This window comes from Macaca nemestrina, chromosome 10 (genome assembly GCF_043159975.1).
Source record: "Macaca nemestrina isolate mMacNem1 chromosome 10, mMacNem.hap1, whole genome shotgun sequence".
NCBI classification, from domain to species: Eukaryota; Metazoa; Chordata; class Mammalia; order Primates; family Cercopithecidae; genus Macaca; species Macaca nemestrina.
The window spans coordinates 34,320,043-34,343,477 of record NC_092134.1 but is presented as its reverse complement, the minus strand read 5'-3'; the positions used below and the strand labels follow the sequence as shown (position 1 = coordinate 34,343,477).

At 39.6% G+C, this 23,435-nt stretch overlaps 1 protein-coding gene across 14 annotated transcripts in view; it reads right to left on the bottom strand.

Moving 5' to 3' along the window:
• Positions 1-23,435, bottom strand: part of LOC105463367 (ankyrin repeat and sterile alpha motif domain containing 1B) — a 1,291,052-nt gene that overhangs the window by 96,573 nt on the left and 1,171,044 nt on the right. For 8 of the 14 annotated variants that reach the window (XM_071072455.1, XM_071072454.1, XM_071072443.1 and 5 more), the window contains 2 exons: positions 4,579-4,686; positions 1,754-1,933 (listed from right to left, as the gene is read on the bottom strand). In XM_071072455.1, coding sequence (XP_070928556.1) covers positions 1,754-1,933; positions 4,579-4,686 — 288 coding nt within the window. The remainder of the gene's footprint in view (positions 1-1,753; positions 1,934-4,578; positions 4,687-23,435) is intronic. The other 6 variants (XM_071072448.1, XM_071072449.1, XM_071072450.1 and 3 more) reach the window with 2 other exon arrangements.

The window sequence follows — 23,435 nt, the reverse complement described above, 5'->3', positions numbered from 1 at the left end:
CTGCTTTCTGCTTTTGGGCTTTTCTCACCTGGCCAGATAAAAGCCCATACCATTTTCCCAAGGCTAAGACAATTCTTGTAAGGGATGCATTTCTGATTGGAGTGACTCGTTAAAAGATTTGTGCTATTTGATACTACTGCCCCTGCTTGCGAACCTCAGGCAGCATGTAAGGGTGCAGTCTTGCTAGGTCACCTCTGAGTGTTTATACATAGGTTGAAGGGTAAGTCCTCTTAAAAAAAACTCCTGCAGTATATGGAGAAATTTCATAAATTATGCGAGCAGCTGAGAGAGGTAATTCTGTTATACTGAGGTTGACACAGTCAATAATAGCTAACGCTCATTCGAGAACTATCCTCCCTTACCCAGGGAAGAAATGGGCTCAGAAAAGACCCAGTTCATATTAATACATAAAGACTACATGGCTCAAGGTTAAAACAAACCACATCTCTGACATGTTGTCATTAAGGAAATTTAACCACATATGTGATTCGAAAATATAATAAGTAACAGGAAATAAATGAAAAGTTTGGGGGGAAAAAAGCTTTCAGAGGCCCTATTTAAAAGAGCATCAGTGAAAACAGTAATAAAAATTAAAAGACAATACCTAGCAACAGAGAAAGAGAAAATTATTCTTATCTTGTTTCTCCTGTATTTTCCATCCCCTTTCAATAAAAGATTCTCCATAATCCCAGCATTGCCATTTCCTGCACAAATAACCCAGAGAACATTTCAAAATTAAAGGAGCTGAAAGAAGACACAGTATCCCAGGCCTTCTCTCCCCAAGGCAACTGCAGGCAGAATAGCCATGGTTTCCAGAACATTCTCTTCACATTTGTCTCTCGTGAGCTGCAGCATACAATGTTTACCAGTGGCTTTAAAAATAAAATCTCACTAAACAGTTGAGAAAAATATTTAACAACCAAGGCAAAGCAATTACAGTCAAATTTTCACCTCAAGATTCCCATCTTAGGTGTGGGAGGCAGAGAGAAGACTCCTGCACATCAGTCTGAACCTAGAATGAGGATGAAAAGAGTTGATTCTGCCGATAGTTGACAACAAATCCATATTTTTGCATCTCAGGGCAAAATGCGGAGCTACCCGCCCATCTGAATGTGCATTAAGAACAGCGCCACTGTTCGGTTAAGGCTGACTCAAGTTTCTAAGCAGCAATCCGAGGACAGGCTAGACATGAACATCCATACCAAAAACGTGGAAAGGTCCGAATGTGACAGATCTCCCTTTTCAATTATTTGTGCCAAAAAGCATCACTATTTTCAACTATTCAAGGTGACAATATGAGACAATGCAACTAGTCCTAGTAGAGCATTTCTGTATGAATGTATAGCTTTGGGAGGAAATTAACCACATCACACAGGGTTAATCCTTCCCTCCAAACTTCTGCCCCGTTATCCAACCAATTTACATTTTGTATTCTAAACTTTTATTACTCATTTTCATTATGATTTTACTTTGACACAATATTATTCCCTGGGCAAGACTTTCTGGGTGCAATGAGATCAGACATAATTTCTTCAGCAGGAATGCCTAACAAGGACATGTGTACACATTCCATTCCCAGACATTTCTGTCTAAGTCTAGTTCAGATGAGCAAGGAATGAAAGGCGGGGCATAAAATGATATAAATTCTACTGAGGCACGGGCAATAAGCATCCATAGGAAGCTACTGTTCAATATTAAAAGGCATTACCTGATATGGTTGAAAAAGATATCACAAAGGCTTATAACACCTTACCTGAGCCATCTGCCTCTCCAGTTTTGATCGGGGAATATCATCAAAGTAGTTTTCATTTCTTCTCCTCCTTGCATCGCCCTGCATGATAATGTGAGGAACGTCTAGGGAGCCACCAGTGGTGTAAGTGCTTTGGCTAAGTGATGGAGACAACTGAGGAGGAGTGTGATTACCACTGGGTTCCTGAATGGAAATACATCATGAAATAAATACCATGTTCCGTGGCTAACCTTTGGTTTCAAAATTGTGAAATACTGACAAGACAAACTGTGGGGGTGGGGAGTCGCTTTTGAAGCAACAGCCAAGGAATGAATGACATTCCACCATTTTATTAATGGCACAATCTAGTCAATACGTTTTTCCCCTAAGTATTTCAGGTCAAAGGTCTGAAATATCAAGAGTCAGGTTCTGTTTTCCTAAAGCAGCACCATGGATGGTCTCAGAAGGGAGGCACACCTATGTTGGGCACCTCTGACACTACTGTTTGTGTTTACAGGAAAGGAACTGGGCCCTCGCGTGGGCAGAGCGTCCTCACCATGGTAGATGCCATGATGAGAAAGCTAAAATGGGACCCAATGGGTCTTGATCCTTCATCAAAGAATGGTCTGACAACAGGGTTGGGAAGAGGACACAGTATGGCAACACAGCATGTCACACGCACAGACTGCAGAGCAGTGCATGCTACGACAGAGGATGCTTTTCCAAGGCAAAGACAACTCCATCCGAGGGAAACAGGTCAGGAGGAAGATAGGGGGCATAGACAGCTCAGCTCTACTGTTTGCAAGTAAAACAGGATTGGGATCATGGTGTTTCTTCAGATCCCTTCTCCTGCAGATATTCTGGACCTTCTGTGATAGATTTAGGTCCTACACTTTTTCTCGGAAATCTCTGTCTTTGATCTTTTTTTGTTCCCCTAAATCTCTTCCAGAGAGCCAGAATGAGAGGTTCAGAAGGGGAAGGAAAAAGAGCAGGGTAAGTAGCAGGAAATTACTTCTCTAAAGAGTTATTTTAGGATGACTACACTGATGGTGCTTATATCTTTCTCTCCTTCCATGTAGCAAAATGAAGGCAAAACAAAAATCACTTTTTTTTTTTCTAATTTATTTGACGCTCCTCTTTCTAATGGGTGAAATTTCTATTTGTACTTTTATGACTCCCAAAACTCTCAAGTAACCTCCAAATATCCCAGTGTACCCTAATGCCCCCAGTAATTAATTCAACCAGTATTCATGTAGTCCCTACCCATCCCACTCCAGTCTCTCTCAGGAGGCTAAGCTCGTCCTCCTGGAGCTAATTCTCTTGCATCCCCTGAAATCCTTGCGCATTTTCTTCTCCTCCAAAGCTGAATCAGACTCCAAATCCTAACAGCTCCTCTCCTGCCCCACCCTCTGTTATCCTAGCAGTGGCTATGTTGTTTGCTGAAGTGTATTCATAAGAGGCAGGCCACTGCATTTCATCACGACGGTTACGTCTGGGTGCATGCTTGTATTCATCCCTTCAGAAAGGAAATCAGAAACAAGCAAGTGCAGGACAAAAGAAAGAGAGCAGAGCGGGCACCCCACAGCTTTCAGGGAGATCTCAGCTTTTTGACGAATTTTAGAAAAGTTCTTATAGGACGCATGAACACTGGTGACTGCCAGCCACTTCTTGCCACTGCCATTTTGCCTGGAAATCATCTCTCTCATTTTCTCTCTGCCCTTTCCTCCCTCCCTTCCTTCACTTCCCCTTTATTTCTCTCTCCCTTCTACAGGTTCTCTCTAGTTTCCTACCTCATAATTCTTTATTTTTTTTTTTTTGAGATGGAATTTCGCTCTATTGCCCAGGCTGGAGTGCAATGGCATGATCTTGGCTCACTGCAACCTCTGCCTCCTGGGTTCAAGCGATTCTCCTGCTTCAGCCTCCCGAGTAGCTGGGATTACAGGTGCGTGCCACCATGCCCGGTTAATTTTTTGTATTTTTAGTAGAGTCGGGTTTCACTGTGTTAGCTAGGATGGTCTCGATCTCCTGACCTCGTGATCTGCCTGCTTTGGCCTCCCAAAGTGCTGGGATTACAGGCATGAGCCACTACGCTGGGCTCCTACCTCATAATTCTAAAGTGTAGTTGAAGAAAAGAAATACCATTTATTAAGTAAGGTTTTAGATTCTCTATTCTGAATTTTTGAAGTGGGTAAAGTTGGACAAATTTTACTTCTTGAAAAAACAGAAGACCCTAAGGTTAATTTTAAATTGCTCTTTACTTAACTGTGGTCCTTGATCGATTTTCTTTCTGTGGGTTTGAGGAGTCTGACAGAAAACTCATTTCCGCTCTCCTGGTGTAATGGGGTGTGGGATGGGAGGTGAGGGAGTGGTTCTTTAAAGGTGGTGATTTGTCAGGCTGAATTCCATTATAGATGGGTATCTAAATCTCAAAAATATATATTTAACTAATCTAGAAACACAAATCTTGTTGTAGGGAGATTGATTTTACACAGATACAGTAAGCTACAAAGAAAAGAGCCTGCACTTGCTGATCTACTGCTTCAGTTGTATAAAGTGCATGTTTATAAAACCTATAAAACTGCACAAAATAATTCTTTTATTTCCTTACTCTGTTGCCCAGGCTGGAGTGCAGTGGTGCAATCTCTGCTCACTGCAACACTCCGCCTTCCGAGTTCAAGCGATTTTCATGCCTCAGCCTCCGGAGTAGCTGGGAATACAGTCGGGCACAACCACACCTGGCTAATTTTTTCTGTTTTTAGTAGAGGCAGGATCTCACCATGTTGGCCAGGCTGGTCTCAAACAAGTAATTCTTAAGGGCAGAGAACCAAATGAATGTGCTTGGCACTTACCCTGAGGGTGATGGACCGAGGGGGCTTCTGTGGGGGATCGTCGTGCAGCCTGTCTCCCAGAGATGCCAAAATACGTTTCCTGTGGCCAATCAAATTGATTTTTAAAACCTGAAACAACATATATTTGGGTTAAATATTTCATTGGAGAACAAATAATTTTTCTATGTCCTAAAACATGTGGGGTGAAAAGAGATTTGTGCAGTTACCCCTGCACCATGAGCTGTGGTGTGACGTCAGTGTGACTGTTGAAGTCAAGAAAGATTGCAGTAGCATCTGGGAAGCCTGGAGTGGCTAAGTAGTAGGGGCAGAAAGAGAAGGGAGGACGGTTCTCCTTCTACTCATGCTGCCTGAGAGTCTTATTCCCAATGCAGTAGCCTCAAGACCTTGCCAGAAGAGAAGCCAGCTCTTCTCATAAGCAGCTGAAAACTCACAGGATAAAATCTGAGTCCGGACTTGGCTTCGGGATAATGGGGACAGGCTGCCCTCTGTCTCTTTCCCTCCATCCAGGATATGCAGTCACGCCAGCCTCCTCTACGTATTGGAAGCTCCACATTAATTCTCACCCTGGGGCCTCTACCCCTGCTCAATCAATCACCTGCCTGGAACGCTCCCTCTCCCCACTGAGATTTTCAAATAACCAGGGAATTCTCATGGTTCTGGACACTGTTCTGGTGCTGTCTCCTCAGAAAGGTCTTCTCCCATCTCCTTATTGAAGGAGCCACGTCCTCAACCCCTGACACGCTCTCCATGATGATCCTCATTTTATCATGCTCTGAAAGCACTTTCTTTACAGGCTTAGTGTTTGTGTTGTGTTCCACCCTCTCCAGGCAAGCTTTCTGAGAGCAGGGCACTGGCATATGTTGATCACTATTATTTCCTCAAAGCATAAAAGGATGACTAAAAAAAAAATAAGGGATTAATGAATATGAAAGAATGAATGGTAATAGAGAGCTGCAAAATTAGAGTCATCTTGCATCAGGATACGGTTAGAATGAAGGACTATTGGGGTAGACTCAGAGCCTCCCCAGGATGGTATTTTGAATCTGACCTTGTTGCAAAGGGCACATGGTAGAAGAGCTCTCAAAGGGAACTGAGAATTGCAGCACCTCAGTCCTCAGCCCCATTCCTGGTGCTTTACCAGGGGCACACCCCTTTCAATCTTCCCAACTTCTCTATCTGGAAGGAGTTCTCAATTGACAGATGAAGAAACTGTGGTTCGGAGTGGTTAAGTCACCTACCCAAAAGCCAGCATGTGGTGGCTCTGGGATTTGAATCAGATTTGCCTGATTCCAAAGCATGTTTTACTCCAAAGTATACATCACAAAATTTGGGCATTTCTCCAAATATTACCAACTTCTTAAAAATATATTGTATATTTAATCCATTCATAAAAATGTGTTTACCTCTTCCCTACCCATGTGTAGTCCCAAGATAGAATAATCTTGTTGGGTAAGTAGTTTCCAAAGTCGTTACCGCATGTGTAAACTTTTTTCTTCTCTTTTCAAGTTTTAAGATAGAAGGTAGGGAGAGCATTTCTTTGGCAGGCATCCCATGCTACCTTGAATTTTTTTAAAATTTCAACTTTTATTTTAGATGTAGGTGGTATATGTGCAGGTTTGTTACATGGGCACACTGTGTGATGCTGAGGTCTGGGGTATGAATGATCCCGTCACGAGGTAGTATGCATAATACCCAAGTAGGTAGTTTTTCAGTCCTTGTCCCCTTCCTCCCTCCCCTCCTTTGTCATCCCCAGTGTCCACTGTTGCCATCTTTATGCCCATGAGTACTCAATGTTTAGCTCCCACTTATAAGTGCGAACATGCAATATTTAGTTTTTTTTTTTTTTTTTTTTTTTTTTTTTTTTTGAGACGGAGTCTCTCTCTGTCGCCCAGGCTGGAGTGCAGTGGCGCTATCTCGGCTCACTGCAAGCTCCGCCTCCCGGGTTTACGCCATTCTCCTGCCTCAGCCTCCCGAGTAGCTGGGACTACAGGCGCCCGCCACCTCGCCCGGCTAATTTTTTTGTATTTTTAGTAGAGACGGGGTTTCATTGTGTTAGCCAGGATGGTCTCGATCTCCTGACCTCGTGATCCGCCCGTCTCGGCCTCCCAAAGTGCTGGGATTACAGGCTTGAGCCACCGCGCCCGGCCGCAATATTTAGTTTTCTGTCTCTGCATTAATTAACTTAAGGGTAATGGCCTTCAGCTGCATCCATGCTGCTGCAAAGGACATGATTTAGTTTTTTTATGTCTGTGTAGTATTTCATCTACCTTGACTTTTTATTTGTCTATTTGTTGGTTAACTTATGGGCCTTTCGGCCTAAACTGATGTATATTTTAAACTCACACTATGCCCTATTCCTTCGATGGCCACCCTCTGACCCGTGCCTGTTGATGATGAGGAGGGTAAATGTTAGCTAAGGTGAATGTCCCCATGCACCACATCCCTATGATTTTATAAAACCTTCATCTCCCCTGGCTGACGAATCCTAATCTTTTTAAGTTTGTTTTCATAAAGCAGCTCCTCTTTTCCATAAATCATTTCAGTTGACATCCTCTGGACTTTCTCCTACCCTATTATAGCTGCTTAAGGTTTGCTGAAAAAATGGCTCACAATATTGCAGGTGTAAGTGAACCGTGGCTTTACATGTATGCAGGATACTGTTTTCTGCTTTCAATACCCCTTTAAAATGTCCTTCCTAAGCACATGTGATTTCTAGCTAGCCTTTTAGCTGCAGTAGGAATAACTAGGGACAAAAGTATACACTGACTACAAAATCCCTTAATTTTGTTATAGCTAGTAGTTCAAAGCCCTTTAATCTAGGAGGGATGATTTGAATTATTTTTCCCTAAATTCCTTATCTTACAGTTGTCCAGGCAGAAGCCCATCTGGCATCCTTCTGCCCACTCACACAGCCCTGCGTTAGCTTTCTGCATTTATATTAACCAGTTTGGCATTTCACTACCTGGAAGAGCTTAGTGGTTTTTGCAAATCTGGAAATTTCAGCATGTATTCCTTTCAGATGATTTATAAATATGCTAACTAAGTGTGGCCCTACTGCTGATTACTTGCAGGCAGCATTGTTTACACAATCCATAGAAATGCCCTTACATTCTTGTATTGTTTCTTTTTTAAAGCATCGAGATCAAATAATTGCTCCATCTCAGAAAAAACACGATAACCTTTCCAAAGGTATTTTGCAAGTCTAAACACAGTATATTTTCTAATTCTCTTTTATTCTCAATCTCAATTACTTTGCCAAAAGCTTCTATTGGATATAAATTCCTCCCACAAAATCTTTCTCCCAGCAGATAGCCGGACCTCATGCTGATGGTACTACCTTGCCCCTTCCCTGAGTCCTGCTAAAAATGTCTTTATAATAAAGACATTCATTTAATTATTATTATTTACAAAACTGACATTAAATAACATATAACTGTGGTACAACTGAGCTGATGTAATCTCCACTATTGCTTTTGGTTTACTCTCCCACAACTTAATTTTGGGCAGGTTACCTGACTCCTCTGATCTCAGGTTTTCTCACATATAAAGTGAAGAAGTTAATGACAATTTAAAATGTTGTTGGAAAGATGAAGAGTAAATTGTGAGAATAATCAGCATAGTGCCTGACACATAGAAGTCGCAACTTTCACAGTGTGCTCATTCCAGTGAATGGGTTCTGAGGGTGCACAGGAATCCTGGCCCAGAAGAACAAGGACTTGGTCATTGTCATAAAGTCAATCATGTTAAAGAAATACACTGGAGCTTTGGATGAAGAGATGTGGCTAATTTTGGGAAAGCTCTCAATGAAGTAACTTATCCTACTAGGAACGTGGCTGATTTCTAGCTATTAGTCTGAGGCCAGACCCAATTTAAAAGAATATGCTCTTCTCCCATCCACATTGCTTAATCTTCAATAGGAGGTAAGCTGAGGCACTCCTCTGCACTGAATCTTCATTGTTGTCTCCTCCATAGAGCTACCCAGATGAGGGTGGATTGATGAATGGATGGATGGATACATGGATAGGAAACAAATCAACACAGGATGGTTAGTACTATCAAGATCACCTGGATAACTCTCCTTTTTATTAGAAATGAGCTCCCATCACTGAAGATACTGATGGTAACTTCCATTTCTTGAACATTTTCTATACTCTAGTTCTATGTTCTAGTTGTGTAGAAACTGTACCAAGTGGTTATACATGTATATAAATATCTCTTGTAATCCTTACAATAGCATACAATAAAACCATTCTCATTTTAGAGATGCAAAATTTGAGATTATGAAATGCTAAGGAACTTCTCCAAGGTCACACCGCTAAGAGGCACATGGCTAGGATGTGCACCTGATTCTTAACCTGCCCTTCACCACTCTCCTTGCTCTTCTTCTTGCTGTTAACCTCTACACCTTTTGACCTTTAGTTAAACTATTGGTTATGTCATCATGAGGCTTAAGACGTTGCTTCTTACTTTGAGTTATCATGTTTAAAGCATTTACGTAGGGCTTTGAGCATCTGAAAACATTAAAATAATTCACTTTTTCATAAGGCTTATAGCATTGTTAAAGCTACAGGCTACAAGGGCAGGTAACTCACAGTATTCCCTGTGAAATACATATATAGACCAAGGACAGGAAACCCTCATCATCCGAGATTCGATCTGAGCTGGCTCACTGTGGAGTGGTAGACAGGGGGACAGTTGGCTTCAAAATGTCCAAGTTGACAATAACAAATCTAATTGGCAAAACAATAACAGAGAATATTCCAAAGAAAGATGGTCATTATGGAAAAGTCAAGTCCGAAGGCTTTTGGGTTTGCCTTGAGTGAGAAGAGCTTAATAGCAGACTGTCTTTGCAAGCAGATGGGGTTCCTGAGGTAGTGGAATCCTACAACCCCAGGCATCATGGGTGATAACCAGTGTGAAAACTTTAGTTTTCAAAAAAACCAGAGTAATGGTTACTGCAGTAGAGAAGAATTCTGTGTTTTCATTACTGCTTGGGTTAAAGTTAACTGTTCAGACAAAGAACATAATGGGAGTAAAAGACAAAATAATGGTAATATATTGGATATTTAGTTATTCTAAGATATTGAAGCAATTCAGTTCAACTCAAAAAACAATATTGAATTTCTGCTACCAATTATTTGGAGGATTCAAAGGGGAAAGTCCATGAACAGAGCTTACAATATTGGAGAGATCAGGCACAAATAACTATGTTATCACACTATTAACTAAGACAAAATTATTATACACATGAGCGTAAGAATGTGGCTCCAATTGCTGAGTTCCAATAGATAAGAAATAAAAGTTGGCCAGGCGCGGCGGCTCATGCCTGTAATCCCAGCACTTTGGGAGGCTGAGATGGCTGGATCACAAGGTCAGGAGATCGAGACCATCCTGGCTAACACAGTGAAACCCCCCCCCATCTCTATTAAAAATAAGAAAAAAAATTAGCTGGGCATGGTGTTACATGTCTGTAGTCCCAGCTATTCAGGAGGCTGAGGCAGGAGAATCACTTGAACCCAGGAGGTGGAGGTTGCAGTGAGCTGAGATTGCACCACTGCGCTCCAGCCTGGGCGATGGAGCAAGACTCTGTCTCAGAAAAAAAAAAAAAAAAAAAAAAAAAAAGAAAAAGAAATAAAAGTTATTGCATGTGTTCTTAATGGTTTTTATTACAACTATTGTTAAGAGGAATGTGGGTCAAAGGCAAGGAATATTGTTGAAACAACAGGAGTCAGCCACAGGTGGGCATCCGTTCATCACAGCAGTAGCCACCTCCAGGAATTTTCTCCAGTATCACTTAAACAGGATAATTCCAGAAACCCCACTGTGAATCCCAGCAACAGAAGAATAACCATGCTGGATGACAATCCTATGATATCACATCACTGCTGTTTATGTTTCTGGGTTTGGCTGTGGGAATTCGGCCGGACGGTATCATGATATGACCCTCATACGGAATAGCTTACTTTAGAATATATGTCATAGCAAAGCTGAAAGTCAATGTACTTAAACTTCTTTTTTTCTTTTAAAATTTAATGTGATATAAAATTAAACATGTTTACATTTATATCACATTAAATTTTACATGTTTAATTTAAACATGATGTAAATGAAGCATTTTTCTTTATCTACTTTAACAAAATTAAATAACATTTTGATTATAATAGCTATACTGCTTTCCCATTTTAGATACTTTATAAAATACAGAAAAACAAGTAAGAGAACAAGTAATCCACAAACTATGTCTAAATAGATATATTTCCTTTCATTTTTTTCTCCCACGATTATGTTTTGTGGTGGTCATATCGTAAATACCGTTTTCGCCTTTTTTTTTTCAGTTCTTTAAAGCTAGAGAACTTTTCTACATACACAACTCTCAGTAGACATTTTAACTAACTCTATATTATCACATTATTGTTTCAGAGAAGTATGTCATAATTCATTAAACATTTCCCCTACCGTTGAAAATTTTGGTTTGTGCTTCTTTCTGGATAGCAAACATTCCACATGCATAAATAATTCTATCATCCTACAATTTCCATTCTCACTGCCATGTTTACATAGACACAGCATGGAAAACACTAAAGAAGACTGCAAGAATCACACAAGTCATGCAGAAAAGTCATGTAGCAACAGTCTGTCTCCATGTTCTGCATGAAATCTCAATCCATTTATCACCGGCTGGACCAATTCCTCCTGGGAAAATCACAAGCCAACATAATGTTCCTCAGTGTCATATTTTGCATTTGTTATGTTTTTGGAGTTCAGAGTTAGCTAACAGATGTGAAATAGCACATATAGCTGGAATTCTTCAGAGAGTACACATGCAGCGATGCTGGGCACACAAGCGATTCTAGTTCTCACCACCAGGAGACTGCATCCTTTTTATTCCAAGATTTTTATTGAGGGAGGGAATTCATCCTGCGTTTGGAACTCACTCCTATTTTAGGGGGTAGATTATTTCCCCTTTCCTTTCTAGATACTTGCCAACTAAAGAGAACAGCTCCTATGCAAGTCTATATAGCTCACCTGGCTTCAGAGTAGCCTCTTCTAATAAAACTGCAAGTGTTCTGAGCGGTTCTGGTGTTCCTAAATGCCAAGAATGGAAGTTGTGGCCAAGTTGATCTGCTTTGTTCTCATCTGCAGAACTAAAATTGCAAATAATTGTCAAAGTTTTCCTCCCTGCCTGAGAACAATTTCTAAACACTTTCCACCTGAAAGCATCAAGGCAAAAGTGCCTGTATATAATTCCATTTCAGATTCCTGCAATCTTAGAAATCTTCACTTGAACTTGCATACAATTTTTGACCATGACATTTTTCTCTCTTATTTCTTGGACTGCAAAAATCCATGTCTGGCATGGGATGGTGAACAGAAAGAACTTAGGAGCAGAAAGTCATGACATTTGGCTCTTCTCTTACTCTTCCTCTAGCTAAGTAATCTTTAATGTCTTTGAGTTCTAATATAAAGGGGAGAATAACAGTCTTATTCAACAAATATTTCTTGGATTCCTTTCACATATAACCACCATGTTATGCAATTTGTGAGCCACAAAGAAGAAAAAATATCGAGTCCTCCAGGGCTCTCAATCCAGGTGGTAAAAAAATATTAAAACTATGTGAACATACGTGCGTATATATTTGTGTGTATGTATGTAGGCATCTATGTGTCTATGCATGCATGCATGCATGTATGTATGTATCTATCTATCTTTCTATCTATCATCCATCCATCTGTCTGAATATATACATCTACACAGTCTTCCCAGTCTAAAAGGGGTTTCTGTGGATTGAATGAGAATGACTAGGAAGCTTATCTGGAATCATAAAACACAGAACTAAGGTACTAAGGTATCATTTCTGTTTTAAGTATCACAGAAACTTAAAACTTTCTTACCCTATCAACAATATTTGGATATTATCTTTGATATTTAAATGTGCCATTATGGATATCTCTGGGTAGATTTTAGATCCAGAATCATGCCTTCCACTTCTCCAACCTTCTCTCCTGTTATTTCTTTGTGCCACATATACACACTTGTGCATATTCCAGAATGTCTCTGCCTGGATTTTCATTACATCGACCTTTCTTTCTCTGAATTTCTTTAGTATCTGTGGGCTGCCCTGTGCTGTTGACACGTGATACATCCTGGTGGGTACAGCTAGCTCTCTTTATTTGTGTATGTGTCTTACCTGATCAACTAGACTATAGGCGCTGGAAAGTCAGATATGGTGTTACTGTATCTCAGGGTTCTTCAATGCATCTAGCCCACGAGTACAACTCAAAGGTGATCTCTAAGATCTCAACTCAAACCCCTGTCAAGGTGGACAACAAATGAAGCAGGGGAGATGTCTCTAAAAGAAAAAGAGGGAAGGAAAATAATACCTACGTCTTATTTCCTTCCCTTTCTACTCTCAAGACTCTTCTACTCTTTCTGAGCTTTTGCACCTTAATTCCTACACACAGTCTTGCCATGGGTGATGCAAAATTTCCTTACGCCCCACCATCTGTAACTCTTTCCCTTTACCTTTGCCACTTCATCTAAAAAAATTCCCTCTGACTACAGTTTCCAAATTCCCTTTTCCTTCTGCTATTACTTTCCAAACGAACTGCTACTAAATAATCAGCAAATAACTGTTTGACAGATGCCACCGAAATACAACTGTACTAACCTATGGAAAGGAAAAGAGGTTCCAAGTCAAACAGCTCCAGAGAGAGCAAAGGATAGTCAGAAAGAGTGAGGAAGGAGGAATGTGTGTTTTCTGAATATACTCTGTCTCATTAAATAGGAAATACTAATTATGAGGAAATGAGATCATCTTTGCATGAAAAGAGAGACCTTAATGGTATAATTGCCTCTGAATATTTAAGGGCTCTGGAGGTACAAAGCCTTCTTTTGTAATCAATGAGAATCTTAGGTTTATTTGTGAAGCTCTCTGAATTACCTCTTGATGAAGGTACTAATTTTCTGACTTTCACATCAACATTGCTTCAGAAGATTAAAAACACACACAAAACAAAACAATAAATCAGTTCCCAACTAATTTCCCTGAAAGTTACTTTTAAGTAAAGCTTGCTGCCAGGTAAGTTTTTATAGGAGAAATTTGGTTTACGTTGCTCAATAACCCAATCATTGGGGTTACTGAAGGAAAAATTTGTTACAAAAGAAAATGGGAAGTATGTGCAATATCCCAGATCTGAAGTTATTCTTGGAGATGTGAAGATGTGCTAATAGCATCTGAAAAGTGCAAATCTCCCTGCAGTACTATGAATACATAAAAATGCTCTGCATCTTAAGAAGTAGAGAGACTGCTGTTTTGCTATATTTTGCTAACCATGCAGGATATTTACTGCTAAGGAGGGTATTTTCCAACTTTATTTCCTTACGATTTTTGAGATCATAAAATTTATGATCAATTACATTGTGTGACTGATGCTCTCAGTATTGTAAGTGAAATTATGGTTATCAAAATTCATTAACATATGTCCATATAAAATAAACAGAAACATGCAACATACATGAATATACCCAAATATGGGTGAATATACCCATATTTGTAAAAGAAGCTCTAAGACAAATTGAGTCTCAAGAGACAATCCTAGGTAAGTGACGGCCTGGTTACTCCATTGGTCTTTTCTGCTCTGTTGCTGCTCTGCCCCTCTTCTTGATGTTTCGCTACTTTAATGACATGTAACACCCTCCATCAGCAGACAGAATAGTGAAAGAGGCAGTCAATTCAATCCAGCCAATTCTGTTTCTGTCAGCAGCTCTGATAAAAGGGTTTTATGTGGGAGGAGGTAAAAAATCTACCTAAAACTAGCTAAACCAAAGTTTTAAAAATGCATCCACAGATTTTACTTAGCCTAGCCAGCTACTACTGCACTTTAGAATTGGACGTTTACCATATTTCAGCTACGTATGGTGGCAAAAAGGATGTTAAGGTTAAAAAGAAGTATTATAAGGAAAGAAGAGGTTGAGTCCCAAGGACAAGTTCAAAAAGAAGAAAAAAAAAAGGGTAACAACAGTGAGAGAGATTTCTTATCATCTCTTTTCTCCCATTGTCCCCACCCCCCTCACTATCCCCTTCCTTATTTCCTGGAGAGTCACATCACAGAGTAGAGCTGGAAATCACTTTAAACCCATAAGAATGGCTAACATTAGAAAACAATGACCCTGCCTAGGATGGTAAGGATGTGGAGGAACTGGAACTCTCATCTTGCTAGCAGGATTGTAAATGGCACAGGCACTTTTGGGGAAACTGTCAGTTTCTCAAGTTTTGACCCAGTTTTCTAACATATAACCCAGCGAGTTGACTCTAGCTAGTTACTCCTAGCTAAAAATGAATACATATGCCCACATAAAGATTTGTACATGTTTAAGCAACATTATTCATAATAGCTAAAAATTAGAAACAATCCAAATGTCCAATCAACTGGTGAATGGATAAGTAAAATATGGTATATTCATGCAATGAAATACTGCCTAATGATACAAAGGAATGGGCTATATGATACAGGCTATAGCATCAACAGATCTCAAAAACATTATGCTAAGTGAAAGAAGCTGCACACACAAGATGATATAATATTGTAGGATTCCATTTATATGAGTTTCTAGAAAGCACAAAACTTTATGTACAGAAAGCATATCAGTGGTTATCTGGAGTAGGAATAGGAGCAGGGATTGACTGAAATGAGCATAAAGGAACTTTTTAGGGTGATGGAAATGTTCTAAAATGGGATTGTGTTGATGGTTGCTTTATAGGTTCGTTTATAGGATGTATAGGTTTACTGAAATTTATCTAACTGTACACTTAAAATGGGTGATTTTCATGATCTGTAATTAAATTGCAATGAAATTGTCTAAAAAAAATAATGCTGGGAGAATCCATTCAGTATGCAGTATTGTATAAAAAAGGCCATTCCTGAAGGCTGTAATCCAGGCTGCTCGAGAGGAAGACCTCTGTTGTCTTGGAATGTATCACTTATCAGCTGGATGGAAGAGTGAGCAACATACACACTGCAGGATGTCTTAAGGAAAATGTGACCTGCAGGGTAGCTTTGTTCTAAGAGCCTACTACTATTTAACTATAGGCTAATAGACTCTGTAGCATATTCTTTGTTATTAGTGTACAATACAGTAAATTAGTACTGACTTTCCTATGTATGTACACTTTTTTTTTTTTTTTTTTTTTGAGATGGAGTCTTGCAGTGTCCCAGGCTGGAGTGCAGTGGTATGATCTCGGCTCACTGCAAACTCCGCCTCCTGGGTTCATGCCATTCTCCTGCCTCAGCCTCCAGAGTAGCTGGGACTACAGGCGCCCGCCACCACGCCCGGCTAATTTTTTTGTATTTTCAATAGAGACGGGGTTTCACCGTGTTAGCCAGGATGGTCTCGATCTCCTGACCTCGTGATCCCCCTGCCTCGGCCTCCCAAACTGCTAGGATTACAGGCGTGAGCCACTGAGCCCAGCCTGTACGTACATTTTTGAGGGTCTTAATCCTCCAAGTCATAACACTTTGGTAAAAATGTTTATGCTTTCTAAATACTTACAACAAATGGTTTATGGGTGTTTGAAAAGAGTAGAGTGATCACTAGGAGCCAACATGGGTTCTCTCTGGATGGGTAACAGGTGGTGATCATGAGATGGCACTCAAGAACCAGAGAATGAGGTTGCATTCTAAGCATCAAATTAATCACATCAACAGTGCTATGATTTGAATTTTCTCTGAGAAAAACTCAGCTTGAAATTGGATCTCCAATGTGTCAGTGTTGGCAGATGGGGCCTAATGGGAGGTATCTGGGTCATGAGGCGGCGAATCCTTCTTGAAATAATTTGTGCCATTCTCTCAGGAGTGAATGAGTTCTTGCTCTGGCAAGACTGGATTAGTTCTCACAGGGATGAATTAGTTCCTGCAAGAGTGGGTTGTTAAGAAGCCAGGACATCCTGTGGGTTTTGCCTCTTCACACGTCAGCTTCTCCTTTAACCTTTAGCCATGTTGTGATACAGCACCAGAAATTCTCACCAGAAGCTAAGCAGGTGCGGGCACCATGCTTCTTGAACTTCCTAGCCTGCAGAACCGTGAACTAAATAAACCTTTTCTTCTTTATAAATCACCCAGTCTCAGATGTTCTGTTATAGCAACACAAAACAGACTAGGACAAACAAAGTGATTGAAGTCAGAATGACTTTCTAGTCCATGAAGAGTCAATGAAATAGACTGGCAGCGTGACTATAGTTTAATTGGTGATACTGAAATCCAGCTAAACAAAGAAAGTGTGCCAGGGTAGGGTGGAGCAGCAAGGGTAGAGGGCAGATTGAAGCAATGAAACTATGGAAAAAAGAATTAGAATGTCTAGCTTTGATAGCATCATGGGGAGAGAGACTGAATCTTAACGTAAGTAAGCTCCCTGATTACTCAAGGGGCTATTTTATCAGGTTTTGTACTGATCTAAATGAAATATCCCTCAAAATTCCCTTTCCTTCAATACCACATGTACCAGGAAGCAGTAATCACTGAATCAGTGTTCTGAGTACCCAGATATGAGAAGAGGAAGTGTTGAAGATGGGGGATTAGGGAGCGGAGCATTCGGTCAGTTAGAGAATCCTTCCCATCATGTATTAACAGACTGGACATCTTGATACACTGATCTCTCCTTAGTTAAATTAAATCAATGCCACGGAGGCACAGAACCTGATCAGGAGGGCATAGTGATTAAGAGTGGGGCTTGCTGTCAGGGTGACCTGAGTGTGAGTGTTGGTACTGGCATTTACTATATATGCCTTTTGGTCAATTATTTAACCTCTCTCAGTGTCACCTACCTTGTGTAAAATGATGGAGCTAAGAAATAGTATTCTCCTCTTAGTATAATAGTCAGGATTAAATGAGACACATGCAATGCATTAAGCACAGTGCCTGGTATAAAATGAGCTTCGTAAAATTCTAACTTTATTCAGTGTTTTGATTAAGCCCAGTTTCTGAACTGGAAGGGCTGAGCCCTCCCCTAGAACCTGCCCAAAAAGAGCTCAGCTGCCAGCCATGCCCCTTTTTCGTGGCAACAACCCCTGCGTCATCAGCCACTCTTCAAACTTTGCTGGCCTCACTGAAAATCCGTTTTTGCCAAACTTTATTAACTTTCTTTTTGTTGACAGAGTTATTAGTATAAGGTTCACAGACCAGGAGAATGTCACAGATATAGTGTCTTTGGTTCCAATAAAGCACTTGATGAAGTCTTTCATTATCTATAAGACGGTGGGCTCTATGAGAGAAAAATTAAGTGGATTCACAGCTGGTTGTACATCTACAGCCAAGAGGCTTGATGAATGGCTCTGTCATAACCTGTTGGGGGACCACTGATTGAATGCCACAGGCTCTGCCCCTGGGTTCTGCTCTATTCAATATTCTTATTAATGGCATCAAAGTAGACATAAGAAGAAAACTTATCAGATTTTTCAATGACATAAAACTGTGAAAAATATTTAGTATAATAATAGGCTAAACGTAAAATTCAACATTCTCTCAATGGGCTGAAAAGGCCAACCTGACACCAAAAAGATGCAATTTAACAGGCATAAATATAATGTCTTACATTAAGGATCCAAAATAAATCAATTGTTCAAGTTCAAGATGGGAAAGATATGGCTGTGCCACAGTTCAAAGAAATAGCTGAATTTTTAGTTAAACATAGGAAAGTGTTTAGCAGAAAGAATGCAAAAGTACGTGTCTGATAGGAAGGGAATGAACTCATTTAGAATAATTTTGCCAAAGAAATGATCTCATTTACCTTACCATTTCAACCTAACAAGGCTGGTAATTACAGATCTTAACTTTAGGAATGCATTAATTGAGGTTCAGGAATTTAAGGAACTTGTCAAAGTGATGACAAAATCAGGATTTGAATCCAGTTTCGACTTACAAAATTCGTGCACTTTGGATTCATTCTATCTTGCTGCCACTTCTCTCCCAGAGTTGCTGTGTGGCTCAAGTGAGACAATTTTAATGGACGGACCTAGCACAGTGCCTGGCCCCTACCTTCTGCTCAAAAGTGACTGATTATTTTTCTCCCAGAGACTCATTAAATGTAAGGCTGTGTGCTTGCTTATATTAACAACCAGTACTTTATTATTATAATATGAACTCTGCAGTCTATTCTAAGTCTTTTCAAGTTTAGCCATTAATATACCTAGTGCAGAAATGATTCTGTCGATTTTCATTCTCTTGTTCACCATTATTTCCAAATCCTTAATGCCAGAAGAGAAAGTCCAGCCTGGAAAAGGCACTGGAAAATTCGAGGGCAATCTGAAAATCTCTGTCAGTCAGTAATGATTCCCAGATAATCAAAACTTTTTTTTTTTTTTAATTAAGGTAACTTTCAAGGGCTGCATTAGTGGTTCAACGTTGCGTATTTACATGACAAAAACCTCAATTACCTTTAGATAATGAGGTGGTGTGTTAAGTAACCTCAGTACAATGATCTGCATATAGAATGTATGAGATTTTCAATTAATTCAATTATTTAATTAGTTTAGCTTATGGTTAAAAAGATACTTTTTTTCTGTTGTTGGAGTCCTTACTAGAATTCTTCATATACACACACACACACACACACACACACAGACACACACACACACACATATATACACACACAAACATATATACACACACACACACACATATATATACACACACATATATATATGTATATTTTGTTCTCTCCTGACTAAGCGTGGCTTGTTGACAGTCTTTAATTCTTTCCTGGCTATTTGGAATACTGCATTGCATCTGAGTCATGCTCTGGGAAGACTATTTGCCACTGGTTCACAGTGCTGCTGCAAAAGGTGGCTGAGGAATGCCCACTGGCTCCAGCAGTATCCTGGAAGATTTAGCTTTTAAACAAAGGAATTCTTAGGAGCAGTTAGTTGTCACTGCCTCCTGCACTAAAAGCAAGGGCTGACAACATTAGCTATCCAAAAATTCCAGTTAATGAAGGTTTTATTGTAAAAAAGAATCCATTTGGGGGAAGGTGCAAACTCTTTGTAATTTTCTCTCCCTCTTTCTCTTGGCCTAGGCCAGCCATGATTCACAAAGCTGGAGAATGGAGAATCATTAGCTGCTGATGGTGCTGGTCATCCCATCCTGGCAAGGAAAGGAACAGGTATGAGTGACCAGGTTGACCTGTGCAGTGGATGAGCGGAAAACGTCTTTTGTAAGCTGTTTTATAAAAATATGGAGACAACTGATGATTCTGGAAGTGGAGGATGCTTTGGGGGCCAGAGCACATACTCTGCAAAAAAGAAGGTCACTTCTTTCAGGTTTTAAGCTCAAATGTGAACGCTCATCAGTGGACTTTCGCATGAGCTGTGCTTTCTTTCTGGAATGTCTCCTTTTCCTCTTCTCCATCTAGTGAACATCTACTCATCTTCCACTCTTTCAAGTTGAGTAAAATACTACTTTTTAACAAATAACAGCAACAGAACAATTAACGGCAACAGAACTTTGGAATGACAGTATCAAACTAGTCCTGATTAATTAAAAAAAATCTACTTAGCACATTGTATGAAAAAATGAAGTCTGTTTGTTTTTATTTTCTTAAGCCACTTTATTCCAGTATACTGACATGTAAAAAGTTGTACATATTTAATGCATACAGCTTGATGAATTTAGGGATAAGTACATACACATCAAACCATCACCACCATCGAGACTATAAGCATATCCATCAGCTCCCACATTTTCCTCCAGCTCCTTTTATTATTATTATCATCATCATTTTTGTGTGTGTGTGGTAAGAATACTTAACACAAGATATCCTCTTTTGGCAAATTTTAATTACACAATACAGTATTGTTAAGTTACTGAAACTATGCTATAGTAGATCTCTAGAACTTATTTATCTTGTGTAACTAAAATTTTGTCTTGTTTCACCATCACCTTTCCATTTCTGTCCCAGGCCCTGGTGACCACCATTCTACTGTCTGCTTTTATGGGTTTGGCAATATTAGATTCCATATTTAAGTGAGATCATATAGCATTTGCTTTCTATGCCTGGCTTATTTCACTTAGTATAATGTCCTTCAGGTTCATCCATATTGTTGCAAATGGCAGGATTTCCTTCTTTTTCATGGCCAAATAATATTCCATGGCATGTATATACTACATTTTCTTTATCTATTCATCTAATGATGGACATACAGATTGATTCCTTGTCTTGGACATTTTGACTAATGCTGCAATGAACATGGGAGTGCAGGTATCTCCCCCAGATCCTAATTTTTTTTCCTTTTTTTTCCTTTTTTTTTTTTTCTTTTTTGAGATGGAGTTTTGCTCTGTCACCCAGGCTGCAGTGCAGTGGAGAGATCTTGGCTCACTGCAACTTCTGCCTCCTGAGTTCAAACGATTCTCCTGCTTCAGCCTTCTGAGCAGCTGGGATTATAGGCATGCGCCACCATGTCTGGCTAATTTTTGTATTTTTAGTAGAGATGGGGTTTCATCATGTTGGCCAGGCTGGTCTCAAACTCCTGACCTTAGGTGATTCACCCACCTCAGCCTCTCAAAGTGCTGGGATTATGGGCTTGAGCCACTGCACCTGGCCAAGATCCTGATTTAAATTCCTTTGGATAAATACCCAGAAACAGAACTGAAGAATCATATGGTGGGTCAATTTTTAATACATATTTATTTTGTATCAGGTTGCAAATTTGTTGATGAAAATTATGAGCTCAAGATGAAAAAGTGAAAAGTAGAGCAATGCTTTCTAAGAAATAGATACTGAACTATCAAATAGAAAAGTAATATCCCCACTTGCTAATATAATTCATCATAATTTACAAGTCTCTAATGAGAACCAAGCAATAAACAATGACTTAGCGTTTGTTAGAAAACAGAGTTTAATCTCCAATTGTCACTGAACTCATTAGCAACACATGTCATTCACACACAGTGAGAAATTATTAATTTTTCATTTCAAGAAAATTGTCAAATTAAGCTGGAGGGAATAACAACATACGATAAAAACATTGGTAATTTATTCTTATTCTTATATTGCCCTAGAATGATGACAGTGTGTGGCATGTCATTAATTAATAAATATAATACTATTCACATAGTGGGCCCTTGATATCTATGAAATGTGTAATAAATGATGAAAATGCTACAGTGTTACTATCACACTGATCACATCAAAGTTTTTTCCACTCACACTTAAATTAAATCTCCCTGAAATCCCTGGTTCAAATTTCATGAGACTCAAGTAACTTGTGATTTTTTTTTTTTTTTGATACGGAGTCTCACTCTGTCACCCAGGCTGGAGTACAGTGGCACAATCTCAGCTCACTGCAACCTCCTCCTCTCAGGTTCAAGCAATTCTCCTACCTCAGTCTCCAGAGTAGCTGGAATTATAGGTGATTGCCACCATACCTGGGTTAATTTTTGTGTTTTTCTTTTTTGAGATGGAGTCTCGCCCTGTTGCCCAGGATGGAATGCAATGGTGCGATCTCGGCACACTGCACCTCCGCCTCCTAGGTTTAAATGATTCTCCTCCCTCAGCTTCCCAAGGGAAGCTGGGATTATAGGCGCCTGCCACCATGCCTGGCTAATTTTTGTATTTTTAGTAGAGACAGGGTTTCACCATGTTGGCCAGGCTGGTCTCGAACTCCTGACCTCATGAAATGACCTCCTCGGCCTCCCAAATTGCTGGGATTACAGGCGTGAGCCACCGCGCCTGGCCTAATTTTTGTGTTTTTAGTAGAGACAGGGTTTCACTATGTTGGCCAGGCTGGTCTCAAACTCCTGACCTCAAGTGATCCGCTCATCTCGGCCTTCCCAGATGCTGAGATTATAGGCATGAGCCATTGTGCCTGGCCTGATTCGTGATTTTTCATGAAGAATTTTTTAAAGGCCAAAGTTCACCCTCAAGAAAAGAAAAGTGATTGTTTGCCATAGAATTCTTCTAATCTCAACTTTTAAAAGAATTTATTAACATTATTTCAGGTCAAATGCCTTAAACGTTGAAATCCCGTATTTTAATTCTTTGACATGAAAGTGTTTTCCCCAGCAGTTTTTTTTTTTTAAATTTAGATTTAGTCTTAACTCGCATCAAGGTTTATAAAAAATGATATTTCTATTTCATGAACATGGACAGAATGTGTTGAAGGCTCCCTGTGGGAAAATTATGAGCACAGGTAAAAATCCTACCAGCATTCTTAGCTCCTTAGCTGTAGTGTCTCTTAGTGAAATGTTGCATATGAGGAATGCTAATTAAGGAGGCTGGGAGAAAAGAGATGCCACCTTTCCAAAGACAACATTTCAAAAACAAGTTTTACTAACATGGTGGTTTTATGAAGCACTTGAATCTTACATAAGTATGGCTTGTTTTTTGTTTCCTAAAAAAAGACTGCATTTCAGCAAACCAAAACCTGAATAATTTAAATCATGAATTTCGGAGAAAAAAATTTTGCACCTAGCTAGGAACTTAATAAAATAGAACTTTTCAAATACTTTTTTTTCTATTTTAATATCATGTACACTGCTATTTGCAAAATCTTTAGTCAAGTAGAAGCAGAAAAAGACCGTCTTAATTTTAAAAGAGTAACACTGCTCCCACTTATGAGGATTTTTGCAGTGAGAAAGATTTTATAAGATATTCATGTCAATATAAAACGGCTTAAATTCAAGAGTATTTAAACTTTGAATTTCACCTTATCCCTTGGAATGGCCTCATGGTTAATTTCTTGTCTATATACAAGGTCAAATAGATGTATGTCTTTGGTTAATTTGGACTGACTGCCAAGCAATTTATTAGGAAGCTGGAGGATCTAAATTGATCATGAAGACAACAGAATAAATGGGCTTTGTCTGAT